General features: G+C 43.5%; 1 protein-coding gene across 1 annotated transcript in view; it reads left to right on the top strand.

Annotated features, from left to right (window-relative positions):
- The window catches only part of LOC115127314 (unconventional myosin-XVI), a 219411-nt gene that overhangs the window by 32030 nt on the left and 164822 nt on the right, over positions 1-22559 (top strand). The window contains 2 exon segments of the mRNA XM_065017523.1: positions 9207-9277; positions 9420-9563. Coding sequence (XP_064873595.1) covers positions 9207-9277; positions 9420-9563 — 215 coding nt within the window.

Below are 22559 nucleotides of genomic sequence, written 5' to 3'. Positions count from 1 at the left end.
ATATATACAGAGAAAATAGTCAGCCTGAGAATTGAACCCTGTGGCACCCCCATAGAGACTGTCAGAGGTCCGGACAACAGGTCCTCCGATTTGACACACTGAACTCTATCAGAGAAGTAGTTAGTGAACCAGGCGAGGCAGTCATTAGAGAAACCAAAGCTGTTGAGTCTGCCGATAAGAATATGGTGATTGACAGAGTCAAAAGCCTTGTCCAGGTCGATGAAGACAGTTGCACAGTGCTGTCTTTTATCGATGGCGGTTATGATATCGTTTAGGACCTTGAGCGAGGCTGAGGTGCACCCATGACCAGCTCCGAAACCAGATTGCATAGATGAGAAGGTACGGTGGGATTTGAAATGGTTAGTGATCTGTTTGCTCACTTGGCTTTCGAAGACTTTAGAACAGCAGGGCAGGATGGATACAGGCCTGTAACAGTTTGGGTCTAGTGTGTCTTCCCCTTTGAAGATTGGGATGACTGCGGCTGCTTTCCAATCTTTAGGAATCTCAGACGATATGAAAGAGAGGTTGAACAGACTAGTAATAGGGGTATCTAACCCAATGTGAGAATTAAGCCAGAGATATTACTTGAGAAACAAGAGGAGCTTAAGAGAAACTTTAATAAGGAAAGCACATACTTGTGAACTCATTTGTTGCTACCGAGCTTTGCTCAGTACAAATGTAATTTAGATTCCATTCTTACATCTGCTGCAGAATATCTTGTAGCATTTTTTAATTAAGATGTCAAGCCCTAGGGAAGCTTGTTCCAACAGACTACTACTAACTGAATGTCCTTCAATGCTTCAAGATTGTTCGGGAGAGAATAAACTTGGTTAACACTTTTTATGATCCATCTGTCTATGCACACATAATACTGCATTTAACACTTGCTACAATCCTTTAAAGAAATGCATAACAGGCTATATGAATGCATAGCTTAATCACTCTAACAGAATTCATAAAGCATTTACTCACAGAGATTCACAGAAAGTATTCCCCACATAATGCGGTGGAATTACAAATCCCAAATCTCTCTAGATAACCTTTTTTCTGCATCACAGATCCCATCTTGGAAGTCTGTGCTCTTAGGATTGTGTCTTGTCTGAGAACAGTGTACATTGTTTTTCCTGAAGGATGGAAACGGAGAGAAGACTCCAAAGCTCTTTTGGAAAACATAGAGCAGCCATGCAAGACGAGGGATTGTGGTGACTGTGAATGTCTGATAAGAAGAACTGAGACGGAATCATTCACAGGGATGAGAACTTACAGTAGGTTTCATATTGGAGGGTTGGGATGAGGCATAGCAGAACACACATAGGAACTCATAATATGGATGGTGGACTGGTAAGGAATGTGAAAAAGAGGTCATAGGGAACGTCATGTCATTGAAGGGGCATTTGAAGATACATTCACAAGGATGGAGTTCTGGGATGAATAGAACAGAGAGAAACATTGAGAGAAACAAGTGCATTTGAACAAGTGCATTTGGATTCCATCCCCTTATGAAGTAGCCTAGACATACCCTCCACTCACCGACTATGTAGTACTCCTTCTTCCCCTCTCCCTCTCTCCCTAGAGGTAAAGCTACAGTATAACTGTATACTCCTCTTTTTGTTCTCCCGCTGCATCCATTACATACGTCTCCCTGCCTGAATGCAATGCATGTCCGGGATGCTTTTCTCTAGGCGCCCATAGTGTATGCAATGTATTCACATCAGGTTCCTTGATGCCTGTATTTTTGCAGAATCATACCAGATCGACGCTTATCAATGATATCATGTTGGCATCACTTGCTTCCATTGTATATCATTAACTCAGTAGACATAGCTCTTAGGGCTGTAGTGGAGCATACTCTAACTGTACACCAGCGACTCGCTAATCATGTACATAATGCAATTCATACATGTTATGCAAGAGAGACTGGAGTGCCTCTGGCAGGTCTGGCGGTAGTACAAGGTCAGAGTGCAAACATGTTTCCCTTTCTGGAATGTGTCTGACTTGGCATCTACAGAAATATGTCTGATCCAACTCCACTTCTATAACTGATAGGGAGACTCTGTTGAGTCATCAGGAATCTATTCAAGGTTGGCATTGGACTCATAGTGCATTCCATTCAGTGTTTGCATTCTGGTTGCATCTGGTTAGAGTTTGGCTGGAGGGACTGTATGATAAGCAGTATGTGGTCATCTTTTGGATGGCTGAAGAGTGGAATATTGCCGATAGGGAGGATAGGGTCATCTTTTGGATGGCTGAAGAGTGGAATATTGCCGATAGGGAGGATAGGGTCATCTTTTGGATGGCTGAAGAGTGGAATATTGCCGATAGGGAGGATAGGGTCATCTTTTGGATGGCTGAAGAGTGGAATATTGCCGATAGGGAGGATAGGGTCATCTTTTATTGGAAAGAAGGGTGGATGAAAGACTTGAGTCTGTCAGGGAGGTCTGGGACAAACAGAGAACATCAGTCTTCTCTTTCTCCTTTCCTCTGTCGTTATTCCTCCCGCCTCTTCTCTCCAGCTCTCGCTCTCTCCCCCCATCTCTCTTTCCCTCTCTCCACAACGGCTCCCATCTGGTTGCTATGGAAACTCCACATATGTCTCCCACAGCTGTTTTTCAGTTTTCCCCAAAATGACAGCTGGTTGTTTTCTCTCTCTTTCTCGCACACTCTCCCTCTCTCTCTCTTCGCGGTCAAACAGCCTGATGAAACAGAGCACACAGACAAACACACTCTCCCTCTCTCTCTTCACGGTCAAACAGCCTGATGAAACAGAGCACACAGACAAACACACTCTCCCTCTCTCTCTTCACGGTCAAACAGTCTGATGAAACAGAGCACACAGACAAACACACTCTCCCTCTCCCTCTTCACGGACAAACAGCCTGATGAAACAGAGCACACAGAAAAACACACTCTCCCTCTCTCTCTTCACAGTCAATCAGCCTGATGAAACAGAGCACACAGACAAACACACTAAACACAGGGAAAAAGAGCAACAACCTGATTTACATTCATTTACACTGCTGCCAAAATGCTCACTCCCTGAGTTAGCACTGATAAAATCAAGTCCAGTTTGATTCGGTGCGCACACAGTTTTCATTAGGCATAAAAGGTGCAGTGAAATGTTTACCCGCGAGCTCACTCAACAGTACAGTACAACATCAATATCAATCATAATCAAATAAAAAGTAAGAAGGTAGTATGCACAGTGGTAATAATAATGCTAATCATGAAGACAGGGTATCCATTGGTTTAGTAGTATATGAGCTAGGTGGTAATAATAATGCTAATCATGAAGACAGGGTATCCATTGGTTTAGTAGTATATGAGTTAGGTGGTAATAATAATGCTAATCATGAAGACAGGGTATCCATTGGTTTAGTAGTATATGAGCTAGGTGGTAATAATAATGCTAATCATGAAGACAGGGTATCCATTGGTTTAGTAGTATATGAGCTAGGTGGTAATAATAATGCTAATCATGAAGACAGGGTATCCATTGGTTTAGTAGTATATGAGCTAGGTGGTAATAATAATGCTAATCATGAAGACAGGGTATCCATTGGTTTAGTAGTATATGAGTTAGGTGGTAATAATAATGCTAATCATGAAGACAGGGTATCCATTGGTTTAGTAGTATATGAGCTAGGTGGTAATAATAATGCTAATCATGAAGACAGGGTATCCATTGGTTTAGTAGTATATGAGCTAGGTGGTAATAATAATGCTAATCATGAAGACAGGGTATCCATTGGCTTAGTAGTATATGAGCTAGGTGGTAATAATAATGCTAATCATGAAGACAGGGTATCCATTGGTTTAGTAGTATATGAGCTAGGTGGTAATAATAATGCTAATCATGAAGACAGGGTATCCATTGGTTTAGTAGTATATGAGCTAGGTGGTAATAATAATGCTAATCATGAAGACAGGGTATCCATTGGTTTAGTAGTATATGAGCTAGGTGGTAATAATAATGCTAATCATGAAGACAGGGTATCCATTGGTTTAGTAGTATATGAGCTAGGTGGTAATAATAATGCTAATCATGAAGACAGGGTATCCATTGGTTTAGTAGTATATGAGCTAGGTGGTAATAATAATGCTAATCATGAAGACAGGGTATCCATTGGTTTAGTAGTATATGAGCTAGGTGGTAATAATAATGCTAATCATGAAGACAGGGTATCCATTGGTTTAGTAGTATATGAGCTAGGTGGTAATAATAATGCTAATCATGAAGACAGGGTATCCATTGGTTTAGTAGTATATGAGCTAGGTGGTAATAATAATGCTAATCATGAAGACAGGGTATCCATTGGTTTAGTAGTATATGAGCTAGGTGGTAATAATAATGCTAATCATGAAGACAGGGTATCCATTGGTTTAGTAGTATATGAGCTAGGTGGTAATATTGTGTGTAGGGGATGGAAAAGACATGGTCTTGGAGTGTGTAGAGATGTAATGGTCCACAACAATACTGGATAGTACCTGTCAATAATTTCAATACATTTACATTTACATTTAAGTCATTTAGCAGACGCTCTTATCCAGAGCGACTTACAAATTGGACATGACAGTGGGTAGCGTTGGCATATGAACCAATAGTAGAGCAGGACTGAGGACAGTGTTGACCTATGGACCAATAGAACAGCAGAACAGTGGGCAGTGTAAACATATGGACTATTAGAGAACCACAACACCGGAAAGTGTTGTCATGATCCAATAGAACAGAAACGGAACATCAGCCATATGGTCCAGCATACAGCACTTCTGTTTGATTGCCCTGAGGGTCAATACATACACAGCTCTTGACTTCTGACCTCTGTTCAGTCATGCTCAACAATGCCCTATAAAAACACAGAGACGGGTCCTTCTAGTATGTGGAAGGTCAAACAGACCTGATGCCGTCCAGACTGATGCCTGACTGTATCAGTCTATTATTTCTGATGACTAGTGATTCAATTAATATATACAATAGTGTTCAGATTTCACAGTTTAGTCATTTAGCAGACAATGTTATCCAGGGTTATTCACCATTCTACTGAAGCACTGTAGGTGAACCAACCACCACATATGTTAATTAGCCTTAATTACTAACCTACAGTAGTTGGGATTATATTCCTGAGCTTTTAGGCGGGAGAGAGACAGTGTTTATGTGTGTGTGTGTGTGTATGTGAGAGAGAAATTAGTGTTGAATGACTTTAGGAAGGCTATGTTCTTCCTCATCAACCATTTAAGATCCATTAAGCACCAGAAGACTGTGTGCGTGCGCATATAAATGTGTGCGTGTGCATTAGTCATTTAGCAGACAATGTTATCAAGGGATATCTACCATTCTACTAAAGCACTGTAGGTGAGCCAACCACCATTATCCTTAATTACTAATCTAGGTGGGGTTATATTCCTGAGCTTTTAGGTGGGAGACAGAAAGGTGTGTGTTTGTGTGGGCGTGCATGTGCATAGCATGTGTGTGTGTGTGTGTGTGTGTGTGTGTGTGTGTGTGTGTGTGTGTGTGTGTGTGTGTGTGTGTGTGTGTGTGTGTGTGTGTGTGAGAGATAATTGTGTTCATTGACTTTAGGAAGGCTGTGTTCTTCCTCATCAACCATTTAAGCTCCAGTAAGGACCATTAGAAGTCTGTGTGGGTGTGCATGTAAATGTGTGTGTCTTTCGGTGACTGTGTACTCGTGTGTTCATAATACATCCAGACATCCATCCATACGACTAGCATCCTCCATTATCAAGACTAAGCAAAGATTGGTTGGTTGATAAGTGGGGTCCCTACGGTATATGACCTAGAGGAAATGAATGGAGTGGCCTGTACTACCTGAGGATCAGAAAAAGAATCACTAACAAGTGATGCCACTGGCTGTACTGAAACACACACTGCAAGGTCAAACTATACCGCAGTGAAACTGTTACATCATTGTTACAGTGGTGCCATGTCCTAGCTCAGCTTGACATGTATATGCCCTAACCAGCTGTGTGTGTGAGTTGTCACCATACACACGTCTGTGTAGATAACGACCGCTGAGGTCAGCCATCCTCAATAGGCAGACAACGGTCTGGATCTGGACCCAGAATTAAAGTAAAACATTTAATTTTAGGGAATCAAGTTGGGCTTTCATCTTTTTGCTGTTATTTGCGCAAGAAACTTAACCCTAATTTGCTACAAAGGGTGCCGTACCCTCTGTTAAACAACACATTTCACTGCATCTATCCAGTGTATGTGACAATGAAACATATATATATATATATATATATATATATATATATATATATACATACATACATACTACCAGTCAAGGGTTTTTCTTTATTTTTACTATTTTCTACATTGTAGAATAATAGTGAAGACATCTGTCATTGGAATTTCATAATTCCTATAATTAAATTCACTCAGTCTATTTTATAAGAATTTGTAAGATTCCTATTTGCATAAAATAGACAGAGACCGGTCTTATCAAAATTAGATAATAGTATTCATTCTCGGAGCTCGCTCCCATGAAACCACGAACAACAGTTTATATACAAAATATGACGTCATAGGTTATAAAATGTCCTTCCTCCTATCGACCAGGACAAAGCAGGTTCAAACGTTTATTCCAACCCCCTAGCTCACACACACTATTATCAAGATTAACTTCTGGAATCTTCACCTTCATCCATCACTATTTAGAAGACAGTTCCAGATAATGGAAAACCCAGGGAGGCACTCACTGCCTTATCTAAACATCCCAGAGTTAAGTTGAGTCAGTTCAACCATAGGTTAACGACCCTTTTTGCTTACTTAAAAACCCACAATCCATTCCTCCCCAACTAGCTGAATGGTACTTATTATGTTACATTACCCCTTGTTTCATGCTACACAATCCCTTCCTTATGAATTAACATTATTAATCAGATATAATAAAACAGAGTAGACGTTTAATTAGTTATAGTTCTATTTAAAATGTAGATATTGTTTAGTCATTATTCATAAAATTCCTAACAACATCAAAACTATGAAATAACATATATGGAATCTTGTTGTAACCAAAAAAGTGTTAAACAAATCAAAATATATTTATATTTGAGATTCTTCAAAGTCGCCACCCTTTGCCTTGATGACAGCTTTGCACACTCTTTGCATTCTCTCACCTGGAATGCATTTCAATTCACAGGTGTGCCTTGTTAAAAGTTCATTTGTGGATTGTCTTTTTTCTTAAGCAAGTGTTGTGACAAAGTAGGGCTGGTATACAGAAAATAGCTCTATTTGGTAAAAGACCAAGTCCATTGTAGCTCAAATAAGCAGAAACGACAGTCCATCATTACTTTAATGTTTCTTCAAGTACATGATGAAACTGGCTTGGAGGATTGCAAAAGGAAAGGAAGACCCAGAGTTACCTCTGCTGCAGACGATAAACTCATTAGAGTTAATTGCACATCAGATTGCAGGACAAATAAATTCTTCACAGAGTTCAAGTAACAGACACATCTCAACATCAACTGTTCATAGGAGACAGCGTGAATCAAACATTCATGGTCGAATTTCTGCAAAGAAACCACTACTAAAGGACACCAATAAGAAGAATAGACTTGCTTGGGCCAAGAAACACTATCAATGGATATTAGACCGGTGGAAATTTGTCCTTTAGTCCCAATGAGTCCAAATGTGAGATTTTTGGTTCCAACCGCTATGTCTTTGTGTGGCACAGAGTAGGTGAACGGATGATATCCACATGTGTGGTTCCCACCGTGAAGCATGGAGGAGGAGATGTGCTGGTGTGGGGGTGCTTGACACTTATTTAGAATTCAAAGCACACTTAAAACTGCAAAATCTTATCTCCGCCAACAGGACGAGTGTGAACAGTTTGGTGATGCATGGGTCGCAAGGAGGGGTTTGTTACTACATTAATAAATAGAAATATCTATCCGGACCTTTGCCTTCTAGGAAATGTGTTTGACCGGACCTTCTCAAATAATATTTGTGTACCCCTGACTTAAGGTAAAACGACCCTGTGGGGCTCCTCACTATGGTTCACCTTGGTAATTACAGTGGTTGTTACGCTCACTGCTAATGGCTCTGGTTAAGTAAGTGTTTGAGAGAGTCAGTGAGTCAGTGTGTGCACAGACGCTTTATAGGTGTGTGTGTGTATGACAGTGCATGCCAGTCTGACAGAGGCTTGCGTGAGTAGTTCAATGTTCTGCTGAGGTAAGGTCTCCCAGTCTTTATCCAGCATCCATCTTGGCTTATCACTGTTGTTGAGGGAAAATATGTCTAAAGACCTCCCCCCTCGCTCCTCTCTCTCTCTTTCTCTGCCCTCAAATCTGTCCATCTCAGTCTTTTATTCATTCTCTCTGTGTCTAATACTCTCCCTCAGTAATTTCCTTCTCCTTTTATCGCTTTCATGTAGAATCATTATTGACGGTAGTGGTTAGGGCAGATCTGGGTTAGTCTGTGAGTAAAGGCTCAGCAGTTCTGTGTTCCTTGTGAATAATAGATGTTGGTGGGTGAGTACTGATCATTGTAAAGCAGATCTATGTCTATGTGTGAGTACAGTAGAATGGTTTGTAGAGAATTGCCTGGTAATCTGTGTCAGTATGTCAGTGTTATGGATACTGTATTTGTAGTGCAGTGTGTTAGTGCAGTCCACTGTGGCTCAGTAGAGCTGATGGGATGTGAATGAGTGAGCTGTGTGTTTCTAGGCAGGCGCTCCACCTGTCAGACCAACTCCAGTGTTTCCCGACTCCAGTCCTCCAGTACCCCCAACAGCACACATTTTTGTTATAGTCCAGGACAAGCACACTTGATTCAACTTGTCAACTGATCATCAAGCCCTCAATGAGTTAAATCAAGTGAGCTTGTCTGGGGCTACAACAGAAATGGGTGCTATTGGGGATACTGGAGGACTGCTATAATACACACTGACTGACTGACTGACTGACTGAGTGACTCCTGAAGGGAAAAACAGAGAACAAGTCACACACAGGGGGATTTTACTGGAGAGGAGGAAGCTGTCGTGTGTGTGTGCTGAGTGTTGTGTGTGCATTTGCACTTGCGCTTTTATTGGGAAAATGCACTGGGTTTTTCCTAAGAAACCGTTGTCTACCTACGTTGTTTATTTGGTATATTTCCTCCTGATGTCCTGCCTATCTCTGTTACAATATCCACATGTGTTCACACACCAAGCTGCACGTTTGTATTTCTCTCTCTCTGTTCTATGTTGCAGTGCTGCGTCTACTGAAGGAGAGAGCTGACCCCAACACACCTATCTCCTCTGGAGGATCCCTTCTACACCTGGTAAGAATACACATGCACACACACATGCACAAACACAACTACATCCACCTGCTGTTTTTCAATTAGCTCACCACTATCTGACCGCGCCTCTCTCTATCTCTTTCTCTCTCTTTCTCTTTCTCTCTCTCTCTTCATCCCATAGTGTGCTCGTCATGACAATGTGTTTGCGGCTGAGGTTCTGATCGAGCGAGGGTTAAACGTCAACCTGCAGGATGAGGACCTCTGGACAGCCCTGCACATAGCGTGTGTGTGTGACCACGCCGACATGGTGCTGCTACTACTGCTGGTGAGAAACACACACACGCGCGCACATGCACGCATGCACGCACACGCACACACACACATATACAGTTGAAGTCGGAAGTGAAACTGAGTCAGGTTTGTAGGCGTCCTTGCTCGCACACGCTTTTTCAGTTCTGCCCACAAATGTTCTATGGGATTGAGGTCAGGGCTTTGTGATGGCCACTCCAATACCTTGACTTTGTTGTCCTTAAGCCGTTTTGCCACAACTTTGGAAGTATGCTTGGGGTCATTGTTCATTTGGAAGACCCATTTGCGACCAAGCTTTAACTTCCTGACTGATATCTTGAAATGTTGCTTCAATATATCCACATAATTTTCTCTCCTCACGATGCCATCTATTTTGTGAAGTGCACCAGTCCCTCCTGCAGCAAAACACCCCCACAACATGATGCTGCCACCCCCGTGCTTCATGGTTAGGATGGTGTTCTTCGGCTTGCAAGCCTCCCATTTTTTCCTGCAAACATAATGATGGTCATTACGGTCAAACAGATGTATTTTTGTTTCATCAGACCAGAGGATATTTCTCCAAAAAGTACGATCTTTGTCCCCATGTGCAGTTGCAAACCGTAGACTGGCGTTTTTTATCGTTTTTATAGCGTCTTCGTTGCTGAGTGGCCTTTCAGGTTAAATCGATATAGGACTTGTTTAACTGTGGATATAGATACTTTTGTACCTGTTACCTCCAGCATCTTCACAAGGTCCTTTGCTGTTGTTCTGGGATTGATTTGCACTTTTCCCACCAAAGTACGTTCATCTCTAGGAGACAGAACACGTCTCCTTCATGAGCGGTATGACGGCAGTCCCATGGTGTTTATACCTGCGTACTATTGTTTGTACAGATGAACATGGTACGTTTAGGAGTTTGGAAATTGCTCCCAAGGATGAACCAGACTTGTGGAGGTCTGCAACTTTTTTTTCTGAGGTCTTGGCTGATTTATTTGATTTTCCCATGATCAAGCAAAGAGACATTGAGTTTGAAGGTAGGTGTTGAAATACATCCACATCCACCTCCAATTGACTAAAGCCATGTCAATTAGCCTATCAGAAGCTTCTAAAGCCATGACATAATTTTCTGCGATTTTCTAAGCTGTTTAAAGGCACAGTCAACTTAGTGTATGTAAACGTCTGACCCACTGGAATTGTGATACAGTGAATTATAATTGAAATAATCTGTCTGTAAACAATTGTTGGAAAAATTACTTGTGTCATGCACAAAGTAGATGTCCTAACAGACTTGCCAAAACCATAGTACGTTAACAAGACATTTGTGGAGTGGTTGAAAAACGAGTTTTAATGACTTCAATCTAAGTGTCTGTAAACTTCCAACTTCAACTGTGTGTGTATGTATATATATATACACGTAGTACGTATGGATAAAAAAGAGCTGGCCCTAAGGAGAGTGGTTCCTTGCAGTATCATAAAGGTTGGTTCAGGTCTGGTGTCTGCAGTATTAGACTATCAGAGTGGTTTGGGTCAGGTCTGGTGTCTACAGTATTAGACTATCAGAGTGTTTTGGGTCAGGTCTGGTGTCTGCAGTATTAGACTATCAGAGTGGTTTTGGTTCAGGTCTGGTGTCTGCAGTATTAGACTATCAGAGTGGTTTGGGTCAGGTCTGGTGTCTACAGTATTAGACTATCAGAGTGGTTTGGGTCAGGTCTGGTGTCTACAGTATTAGACTATCAGAGTGTTTTGGGTCAGGTCTGGTGTCTGCAGTATTAGACTATCAGAGTGGTTTTGGTTCAGGTCTGGTGTCTGCAGTATTAGACTATCAGAGTGGTTTGGGTCAGGTCTGGTGTTGCAGTATTAGACTATCAGAGTGGTTTTGGTTCAGGTCTGGTGTCTGCAGTATTAGACTATCAGAGTGGTTTGGGTCAGGTCTGGTGTCTGCAGTATTAGACTATCAGAAGGGTTTGGGTCAGGTCTGGTGTCTGCAGTATTAGACTATCAGAGGGGTTTGGGTCAGGTCTGGTGTCTACAGTATTATACTATCAGAGTGGTTTGGGTCAGGTCTGGTGTCTACAGTATTAGACTATCAGAGTGGTTTGGGTCAGGTCTGGTGTCTACAGTATTAGACTATCAGAGTGGTTTGGGTCAGGTCTGGTGTCTACAGTATTAGACTATCAGAGTGGTTTGGGTCAGGTCTGGTGTCTGCAGTATTAGACTATCAGAGTGGTTTGGGTCAGGTCTGGTGTCTACAGTATTAGACTATCAGAGGGGTTTGGGTCAGGTCTGGTGTCTACAGTATTAGACTATCAGAGTGGTTTGGGTCAGGTCTGGTGTCTACAGTATTAGACTATCAGAGGGGTTTGGATCAGGTCTGGTGTTGCAGTATTAGACTATCAGAGTGGTTTGGGTCAGGTCTGGTGTCTGCAGTATTAGACTATCAGAGTGGTTTGGGTCAGGTCTGGTGTCTGCAGTATTAGACTATCAGAGTGGTTTGGGTCAGGTCTGGTGTCTGCAGTATTAGACTATCAGAGTGGTTTGGGTCAGGTCTGGTGTCTGCAGTATTAGACTATCAGAGTGGTTTGGGTCAGGTCTGGTGTCTACAGTATTAGACTATCAGAGTGGTTTGGGTCAGGTCTGGTGTCTACAGTATTAGACTATCAGAGTGGTTTGGGTCAGGTCTGGTGTCTACAGTATTAGACTATCAGAGTGGTTTGGGTCAGGTCTGCTGTCTGCAGTATTAGACTATCAGAGTGGTTTGGGTCAGGTCTGGTGTCTGCAGTATTAGACTATCAGAGTGGTTTGGGTCAGGTCTGGTGTCTGCAGTATTAGACTATCAGAGTGGTTTGGGTCAGGTCTGGTGTCTGCAGTATTAGACTATCAGAGTGGTTTGGGTCAGGTCTGGTGTCTGCAGTATTAGACTATCAGAGTGGTTTGGGTCAGGTCTGGTGTCTGCAGTATTAGACTATCAGAGGGGTTTGGGTCAGGTCTGGTGTCTACAGTATTAGACTATCAGAGTGGTTTGGGTCAGGTCTGCTGTCTACAGTATTAGACTATCAGAGTGGTTTGGGTCAGGTCTGGTGTCTACAGTATTAGACTATCAGAGGGGTTTGGGTCAGGTCTGGTGTCTACAGTATTAGACTATCAGAGGGGTTTGGGTCAGGTCTGGTGTCTACAGTATTAGACTATCAGAGGGGTTTGGGTCAGGTCTGGTGTCTACAGTATTAGACTATCAGAGTGGTTTGGGTCAGGTCTGGTGTCTACAGTATTAGACTATCAGAGTGGTTTGGGTCAGGTCTGGTGTCTACAGTATTAGACTATCAGAGTGGTTTGGGTCAGGTCTGGTGTCTACAGTATTAGACTATCAGAGTGGTTTGGGTCAGGTCTGGTGTCTGCAGTATTAGACTATCAGAGTGGTTTGGGTCAGGTCTGGTGTCTACAGTATTAGACTATCAGAGTGGTTTGGGTCAGGTCTGGTGTCTGCAGTATTAGACTATCAGAGTGGTTTGGGTCAGGTCTGGTGTCTACAGTATTAGACTATCAGAGTGGTTTGGGTCAGGTCTGGTGTCTACAGTATTAGACTATCAGAGGGGTTTGGGTCAGGTCTGGTGTCTGCAGTATTAGACTATCAGAGTGGTTTGGGTCAGGTCTGGTGTCTACGGTATTAGACTATCAGAGTGGTTTGGGTCAGGTCTGGTGTCTACAGTATTAGACTATCAGAGGGGTTTGGGTCAGGTCTGGTGTCTGCAGTATTAGACTATCAGAGTGGTTTGGGTCAGGTCTGGTGTTGCAGTATTAGACTATCAGAGTGGTTTGGGTCAGGTCTGGTGTCTACAGTATTAGACTATCAGAGTGGTTTGGGTCAGGTCTGCTGTCTACAGTATTAGACTATCAGAGTGGTTTGGGTCAGGTCTGCTGTCTGCAGTATTAGACTATCAGAGGGGTTTGGGTCAGGTCTGGTGTCTACAGTATTAGACTATCAGAGTGGTTTGGGTCAGGTCTGGTGTCTGCAGTATTAGACTATCAGAGTGGTTTGGGTCAGGTCTGGTGTCTACAGTATTAGACTATCAGAGTGGTTTTGGTTCAGGTCTGGTGTCTGCAGTATTAGACTATCAGAGTGGTTTGGGTCAGGTCTGGTGTCTGCAGTATTAGACTATCAGAGTGGTTTGGGTCAGGTCTGGTGTCTACAGTATTAGACTATCAGAGTGGTTTTGGTTCAGGTCTGGTGTCTGCAGTATTAGACTATCAGAGTGGTTTGGGTCAGGTCTGGTGTCTGCAGTATTAGACTATCAGAGTGGTTTGGGTCAGGTCTGCTGTCTGCAGTATTAGACTATCAGAGTGGTTTGGGTCAGGTCTGGTGTCTACAGTATTAGACTATCAGAGTGGTTTGGGTCAGGTCTGGTGTCTACAGTATTAGACTATCAGAAGGGTTTGGGTCAGGTCTGCTGTCTGCAGTATTAGACTATCAGAGTGGTTTGGGTCAGGTCTGGTGTTCTGCTGATTAGGTCCAGAGTGAGACAGGAACAGTCATAAAGGAGGGGACAGGAGCAGGTGGAGACATGGAGGTTGGGCTGTGTTTGGTTTGGTGTTAGGTCCTATTCCGGTTATGTTGATTTGGTCTGGTGTGGTAGTGTGGCAGCAGACCCTATATGGCCGGGTGGGCTTGAGATACGCTCAGGGGAGATGTGGCTGTGTTTGAAGAGTTGCCAGAAAGAGCGAGAGAGAGAGAGTATGTGTGTCTGTGTTTTCACCTCCCCTCTTTCTATCGGAGCAGTGTTTGATTTCCCTAAAGCAGTGCTGCAAGAGGAGAGCTGCATCAGTGGGTCTGTGTGTGATATAAATATGCCAAACATTACTCCTGCCAAGGGGACCACTTGAGTGAGAGAGTGAGAGAGAAAGAGAGACTCTAAATGTCTTCCATTCACTATCAACTGAGACCCACTTTCTAGCTAATGAGGTCACATCTACAGTACTCACACAGGATTCTGCTTTACTGTCATTCAGGAGAGAGAGAGAGGTATGGAATGTTAGGGTGAGAGAGGGGTAAGAAGAAAGATTTTCAAGCTACTGTAAACAAAATGATTACATGCTTCTTCAGCTTCCCTTTGGTAAATTATGAGGGAAGTGTGTAAGTGTCTGTGCGGCCTGTGTGTGTTTGTGTGAGCAAGCTCAATGAAAGAATGAATGAGATTCCCCCCCAAAATTAATGGCTGTGCGTGCGTGTGTGTATCTTTCTCCGTGTGTCCCTCTCTTTCTCTCTCTCTCTCTCTCTCTCTCTCTCTCTCTGTCTCTCTGTTTGTCTCTCTGTCTCCCCCTCTGTCTCTCTCTCTCCCTCCCCCTCTCTGTGTGTCCCCCTCTCTCTCTCTCTCTCTCTCTCTCTCTCTCTCTCTGTGTCTCTCTGTTTGTCTCTCTGTCTCTCCCTCTGTCTCTCTCTCTCCCTCTGTCTCTCCCTCTGTCTCTCTGTGTGTGTCCCCCTCTGTCTCTCTGTGTGTGTCCCCCCCCTCTCTCTCTCTGTCTGTCTCTCTGTTTGTCTCTCTGTCTCTCCCTCTGTCTCTCTCTCTCCCTCTGTCTCTCTGTGTCTCTCTCTCTCTTTCTCTCTCTCTCTGTCTCTCTCTCAGTCTCTCTGTCTCTCCCTCTGTCTCTCTCTCTCCCTCTGTCTCTCTGTTTGTCTCTCTCTCTCTCTCTCAATTCAATTTAAGGGCTTTATTGGCATGGGAACTCTCTTATTCTCTCCCCACCCCTCCTCTCCTCAACCTTCTCTCTCTCCTTCTCCCTTCCCCTTCCCCTTCCGCACCCCCCAAAAAAATGAATGGCTGTGCGTGCGTGTATCTTTCTCTGTGTGTCCCTCTCTCTCTCTCTCTCTCTCTCTCTCTCTCTCTCTCTCTCTCTCTCTCTCTCTCTCTCTCTCTCTCTCTCTGTGTTTGTGTGCGTGCATGTGTAAATGTATGTGTGTTCCTCAGAATAAGATATATATTACATATATTACAGAGTTATCAGAAGGGTACAGGAGGACAGCTGAAAGGAGAGCTGAGGCAGTGGCTGAGTAAAAATAGCTATTTTTGAAGCTGATACAGCCTCTGCTTCCCTTTCTCTTTCTGCCTTCCTGACACCACATGTCTTATCCAGCACTGAGCCTGCCAATGCACAGTCACTCTGCTCCGATCCCAAGTAAGACCGCAATCAGGGCATGTTTTGTTGATCATTCCTATGGAACTGCTGATAAACATCAAGTTGATTTACACAATCAGTGCTTTGTAGTGAACGTTTATACTATTAGTGTTATGTTGTGCATTCTAAGGCATTATACAATTGTTATAGATGCTCTTGAAACACAGTGCATTCAGAAAGTATTCAGACCCCACAACTTTTTTAGTTACTTATTCTAAAATGGATTGAATAGTTTTCCCCCCTCATCAATCAGGCCAACTCATAGCCTGTGGCAAAAATGAGGGGACGCAAACAACAGGTATAGGCCAATTTAAAAAATGCTCTTTATTGTAAACAAAACTATTCACTAAACTAAGAAAAAGGAATGAGGTGTGGAAGTATCATAATGTAAGGTGTATGTAAAGTGCATGGATGCGTGAATCTGTGTGTGTGAATGACTGAGTGAAAACTATGCAAAACTACAAAAGAACAATCGAAATAGGTTCATACCTGGAGGAGCAGAGAGAGAGAGAGAGGTGATTAGTGACAGTTTAAATACTCTGATCCCAGGTGACTCCAATCACTAACGACCCTCCTCTGCCTGCAGGAGGAACCGCCCCTGCAATGCAGAGGAGGAGCCGTGACACCCCCCTTCTTAAACTGAGGGTCCCACCCTCAACCCAACTTCCTCCAACATATTCAAAACAATTCAAATTTCCCCAAAAACAAACAAAAAGGATACCAGTCCCGGCTCCTAGTAGTAGCCCCGTGTCCCACAACTGACTGTCCACCCCTCAAACTCGGCAGCCCTGGTACCTGGGGAGCAATTTAAGAGGAAGAGGCGCAGACAGCCCGTATGGGTCAGCAGAGAGAAGATACAAACTAGGTTAAAGGAGCATGGGACAGAGCATCAGCAATGTTATTATCCTTACCACTAATGTGTCTAATATCAAGGTTGAATGGTTGCAAGAACAAAGCCCAACTTATCAGGTGCTGGTTGGGATTTTGCAGGGACCTCAAAAATAAGTGGGCTGTGGTCAGTGAACACAGTTAAAGGGGTCAAACCAGAACCAACATAGACCTCGAAGTGCTGTAAAGCCCAAATGAGACCTAAAGCCTCCTTTCAATTACAGAATAGTTCTTCTGATACTTATTACATTTCCGGGAGAAGAAACTGACTGGACACTCAACATTGTTATCGTTCTCCTGGAGAAGCACAGCCCCAGCACCGGTTTGACTGGCGTCTACCTGCCATTTGAAAGGTTTCCCCAAATTTGGTGCTGCCAACACAGGTGCCAAACACAAAAGAGCCTTAACTGCATCAAATGCCTCTTGACACTGGGTGGACCAGATCAATTCAGCCTTGACATTCAACAGATTGGTCAGGGGGGACACTACTACTGAAAAGTTTTTACAGAAAGCACGGTAGTACCCCGCCATTCCCAGGAAGCGCATCAGTTCTTTCTTTGTGGACGGCTGTGGGAACTGCTTCACAGCCTGGACCTTGGCTTCCACGGGACAGACAAAACCCTGACCAACAACCTTGCCTAGGTATGTGACTGTAGCTTTGGCAAACTCACATTTTGCCAAATTAATAGTCAACCTGGCCCACACCAGTCTTTCGAACAGGGCACTCTCCAAACATGCTCCTCCCAGGAGTCTGAGTAGATGACCACGTCATCCAAATACACAGCACACCCTTCCAGACCTGAGACCACCTGATTCAATAGCCTCTGGAAGGTGGCTGGAGCATTCCACAAGCCGAAAGGCATCACTGTATAATACACGGCCCACCCTTCCAGACCTGAGACCACCGGATTCATTAGCCTCTGGAAGGTGGCTGGAGCATTCCACAAGCCAAAAGGCATCACTGTATAATACACGGCACACCCTTCCAGACCTGAGACCACCTGATTCATTAGCCTCTGGAAGGTGGCTGGCTGGAACATCACTCCACAAGATCTGAGACCACCTGATTCATTAGCCTCTGGAAGCTGGATCACTCACTGTATAATACACGGCCCACCCTTCCAGACCTGAGACCACCTGATTCATTAGCCTCTGGAAGGTGGCTGGAACATTAGCCTCTGGAAGTTGGCCTGAGACCACCCGATTCATTAGCCTCTGGAAGTTGGCTGAAAGGCATCACTGTATAAGAGAACAAACCAGATGGAGTTGTAAAGGCAGCAATCTCACAAGCTCTTTTGGTAAGGGGTACTTGCCAATATCCCTTTAAAAGATCAAATTTTCTAACATACTTTGCTGACCCAACTTGATCAATACAGTCCTCCATCCTAGGAAGAGGGTAAAGGTCTGCTATAGTAACATTGTTAACTTTTCTATAATCTGTGCAAGGTCTGAAAGTGGAATCAGACTTTTGACCAAAAGACAGGGTGAAGCCCAATTTGAACAACATGGCTCCGCAATACCATTGTCCAACATATACTGCACCTCTGTTTCCAATTGCAGTCTCTTCTCCTCAGATACACAATAAAATCTCAGTGTGATAGGCTTAGCATCTCCGATGTCTATATCATGCTCAATTAAGTGGGTTTGCGATGGAGTGTCAGAAAACAAAACAGGGTAGTTTCTAATATGAACTACCAATTCATCACGTTTCTCAGAGTCTAAAAGATCTACCAAAACCCCAAGGTTTTGCAAAGTCTGGGAGTTTTTCAACCGACCTTGTAAGACCTCATCCGAAACCCTTAACGTCCTCCTGTTCTCCCCCCTACACCAAATTAAAGCCACAAGATGCAGTGACCGGAGCAGCAGTCAACGCTGACCTCAGTGCCTTCAACTTTGCTTAGATCACGGGAGTAATAACATTTTAACAGGTTCACATGGCATAATTTCGAGGACTTCCTATGACTAGGGGTTTCAATAAGATAGTTCAAATCTGACACTTTATGCAACACATTGAAAGGACCACAATATTTTGCCTGAAAAGGTGAGGCAGAAGAGCAAGTACACGATCACCGGGACTAAACTCACGCAGCTCAGCCTGTCCGTCATATTTCAGTTTCATTTTCCGTTGACAAGATTTTAGTTTTTCTTTCGCCAGTTCACCAGCCCTATACAACTTCAACCTAAAACCATTTACATAGTAAATAAGGTTCTGAGGTGGTTCCTCAGGCAAACAACCATCCTGCAACACTGCTAAAGGCCCACGCACCTTATGACCAAACACTAAGTCATTTGGGCTAAACCCTGTGCTTTCTTGCACTACTTCACGAGCAGCTAGTAACAGCCAAGGTAACCCCTCCTCCCAATCTGGAGACAGTTCTGTACAGTATGCACGAAGCAAGGATTTTAAAGTTTGATGAAAACGTTCCAAAGCTCCCTGGCTCTAGGCATGGAACGCAGTAGACTTGTTGTGTTTAACTTTAAGCTGTTTGAGAACCTGAGCAAATAAATGGGAGATAAAGTTAGACCCCAGATCTGACTGGAGGATTTTTGGAATCCCAAATGTTGAAAGAAATTGAGTTAACGCTGACTGATTTTGAAGTTATGGTACGCAAGGAAAAAGCTGCCGGATATCTGGTTACTTGACACAAAACAGTTAATAAGTAGCTATGACCTGACTTGGACCTTGGTAAAGGCCCAACACAATCGATAATAAGATGCTCAAAAGGTTGCCCTATGGCTGGTATTGGATACAAAGGTGCTGGCTTTACAACCTGGGTTGGCTTGCTTGTGCGCTGACACGTATCACAAGTTTTAATAAACTGAGATACATCTCGCTTTAAATGTGGCCAGAAAAAACAACGAAGTATGCGATCATAAGTTTTACGAACACCCATATGAAGTTTGCACCATGTGAAGTTTGCAACACTTTATTTTGCAAAGTAGTAGGTACAACTATTTGAAAGACTGGTTCTCCTAGACCCTGATCATAGTGTGGAAACCATTTCCTGACTAACAGCCCATCAAGAAGAAAATAACACTGAGCATTATTCCTCACCACTGAATCAGGAACAACTTTATCAAACAGATCAGAACAGCCTTTTGCTCAGCCATCAATGAATCTCTAGAACTAGTCAACTGTTCTGTCTGGAGTTTGACTGGCAACTCAAGACTTTCTGGCTTACTCTCAATCTCCTTACGAGAGGCCGCGCGGGTAACCGCACAAACTGGAAATACCTCAGGAGACACAGTTTTGATCCGGAGATTCCCTTGCAGGTGACACTGAAGGTTGCTTCTTACAGATGTTTAGTTTGCCATCTGCCCACACCTTACTACCTGCCAAGTCATTCCCCAAAATCATGTGGACTCCCCCTACTGGCAACTGGGGTCCAACCCCAACATCTACATCACCCTCTATCAGACCACATTTTAGGGTAACTTCATGTAAAAGACAAGAGAATGGAACTAAACCCATACCACATACCATTACACAACTGTTAGTATCAGACTCTTTAGAGAACGGCAAAACAGATTCCAGAATAAAGGAATCTAAAGCTCCAGTGTCTCTTAAGATCTTGATTGAAACATTTTGGTTGCCATCTACCAGGGACACGACACCATCTGAAATAAAGGCTGAAAAATCACAGTGGGAAGACTGAGAATCAAACTCAACGAGTGACTGAAAAAGCTCACCCTGGTGGTCAGAGGCTGCAACAGGACTTGCCATCACAGCAGGTTTAACTTGACCTGACTTTTTTGATTTAAGCAGAGGACAATCTTTCTTCCAATGTCCTTCAACTAAACAGTAGCGACAGGTATTATCATTAATCGGTGCTTTACGTCCTCCAGACCCAAACTCCTGCTGAGGCCTTTGGAAAGAAGCCCCAGAAAAAGGTGACCTACTATTCCTAGGAGTAAAGTTGTTTTTATGGTACATGTCACTGTTTGACTCAAAATGGCTTTTATGTGTTAGCCTGTACTCATCTGCAAGTTTTGCTGCATCACTTGGAGACTTAACTTTACGTTTATTCATGTATGTAGCAACTTGGTCAGACACAGAATTTTTGAACTGTTCTAACACAATCAAATTAGACAGACCCTCAAAAGTACTAACTTCAGAAGCTGCACACCAACGATTAAATGCAGAAGTCAAATCACGAACAAACTCAGAATCCCAGGTGACTCCAAACACTAACGACCCTCCTCTGCCTGCAGGAGGAACCGCCCCTGCAATGCAGAGGAGGAGCCGTGACACTATGACAATCATAATTAAGCTCAGTTGCATCCTGTTTACATTGATCATCCTTGATATGTTTCTACAACTTCAGTGGAGTCCACCTGTGGTAAATTTAATTGATTGGACATGATTTGGAAAGGCACACAACTGTCTATATAAGGTCCAATAGTTCACAGTGCATGTCAGAGCAAAAACCAAGCCATGAGGTCTTGTCCGTAGAGCTCATTGTGTCGAGGCACAGATCTGGGGAAGGGTCCCAAAACATTTCTGCAGCATTGAAGGTCCCAAAGAGACACAGTGGCCTCCATCATTCTTAAATGAAAGAAGTTTGGAACCACCAAGCCTGGCTGCCCAGCCAAACTGAGCAATCGGGGGAGAAGGGCTTTGGTCAGGGAGGAGAACAAGAACCTGATGATCACTCTGACAGAGCTCCAGAGTTCCTCTGTGGATATGGGAGAACCTTCCAGAAGGACAACCATCTCTGCAGCACTCCACCAATCAGACCTTTGTGGTAGAGTGGCCAATACGGAAGCGACTCCTCAGTAAAATGCACATGCCTGCTTGGAGTTTGCCAAAAGGCAGCTAAAGGACTCAGACCATGAGAAACAAGATTCTCGGTTCTGATGAAACCAAGATTGAACATTTTGGCCTGAATGCCATGTGTCAAGTCTGGAGGAAACCAGGCACCTCTCATCACCTGGGCAATACCATCACTGCGGTTAACCATGGTGGGGGCAGCATCATGCTTTGGGGATGTTTTTCAGCAGCCGGGACTGTGAGACTAATCAGGATCAAGGGAAAGACGAACAGAGCAAAGTACAGAGAAATCCTTGATGAAAACCTGCTCCAGAGTGCTCAGGACCTCAGACTGGGGCGAAGTTTCACCTTCCAGCAGGACAACAACCCTAGGCACACAGCCAAGACAACGCAGGAGTGGTTTCGTTGATAAGTCTCTGAATGTCCTTCAGTGGCCCAGCCAGATCTCAGACTTGAACCCGATCGAACATCTCTGGAAAGACCTGAAAATAGCTCTGCAGCAATGCTCCCTATCCAACCTGAGAGTTTGAGAGAATATACAGAGAAGGATGGAAGAAACTCCCCAAATACATGTGTGCCAAATGTGTTGCGTCATACCCAAGAAGACTCAAGGCTGTAATTGCAGCCAAAGGTGCTTCAACAAAGTACTGAGTAGAGTCTGAATACTTATTTAAATGTGATATTTCCTTTTTTTTCACCTTTATTTAACCAGGTAGGCTAGTTGAGAACAAGTTCTCATTTACAACTGCGACCTGGCCAAGATAAAGCATAGCAGTGTGAACAGACAACAGCACAGAGTTACACATGGAGTAAACAATAACAAGTCAATAACACAGTAGAGAAAAAAAGAAAAAGAAAAAACAGAGTCTATATACATTGTGTGCAAAAGGCATGAGGAGGTAGGCGAATAATTACAATTTAGCAGATTAACACTGGAGTGATAAATGATCAGAATGTCATGTGCAGGTAGAGATACTGGTGTGCAAAAGAGCAGAAAAGTAAATAAATAAAAACAGTATAGGGATGAGGTAGGTAAATTGGGTGGGCTATTTACCGATGGACTATGTACAGCTGCAGCGATCGGTTAGCTGCTCAGATAGCAGATGTTTAAAAGTTGGTGAGGGAGATAAAAGTCTCCAACTTCAGTGATTTTTGCAATTCGTTCCAGTCACAGGCAGCAGAGAACTGGAAGGAAAGGCGGCCAAATTA

Source organism: Oncorhynchus nerka, linkage group LG1 (genome assembly GCF_034236695.1).
Source record: "Oncorhynchus nerka isolate Pitt River linkage group LG1, Oner_Uvic_2.0, whole genome shotgun sequence".
NCBI classification, from domain to species: domain Eukaryota; kingdom Metazoa; phylum Chordata; class Actinopteri; order Salmoniformes; family Salmonidae; genus Oncorhynchus; species Oncorhynchus nerka.
The sequence above is the reverse complement of the archived record's forward strand: the minus strand, read 5'-3'. Positions and strand labels throughout refer to the sequence as shown.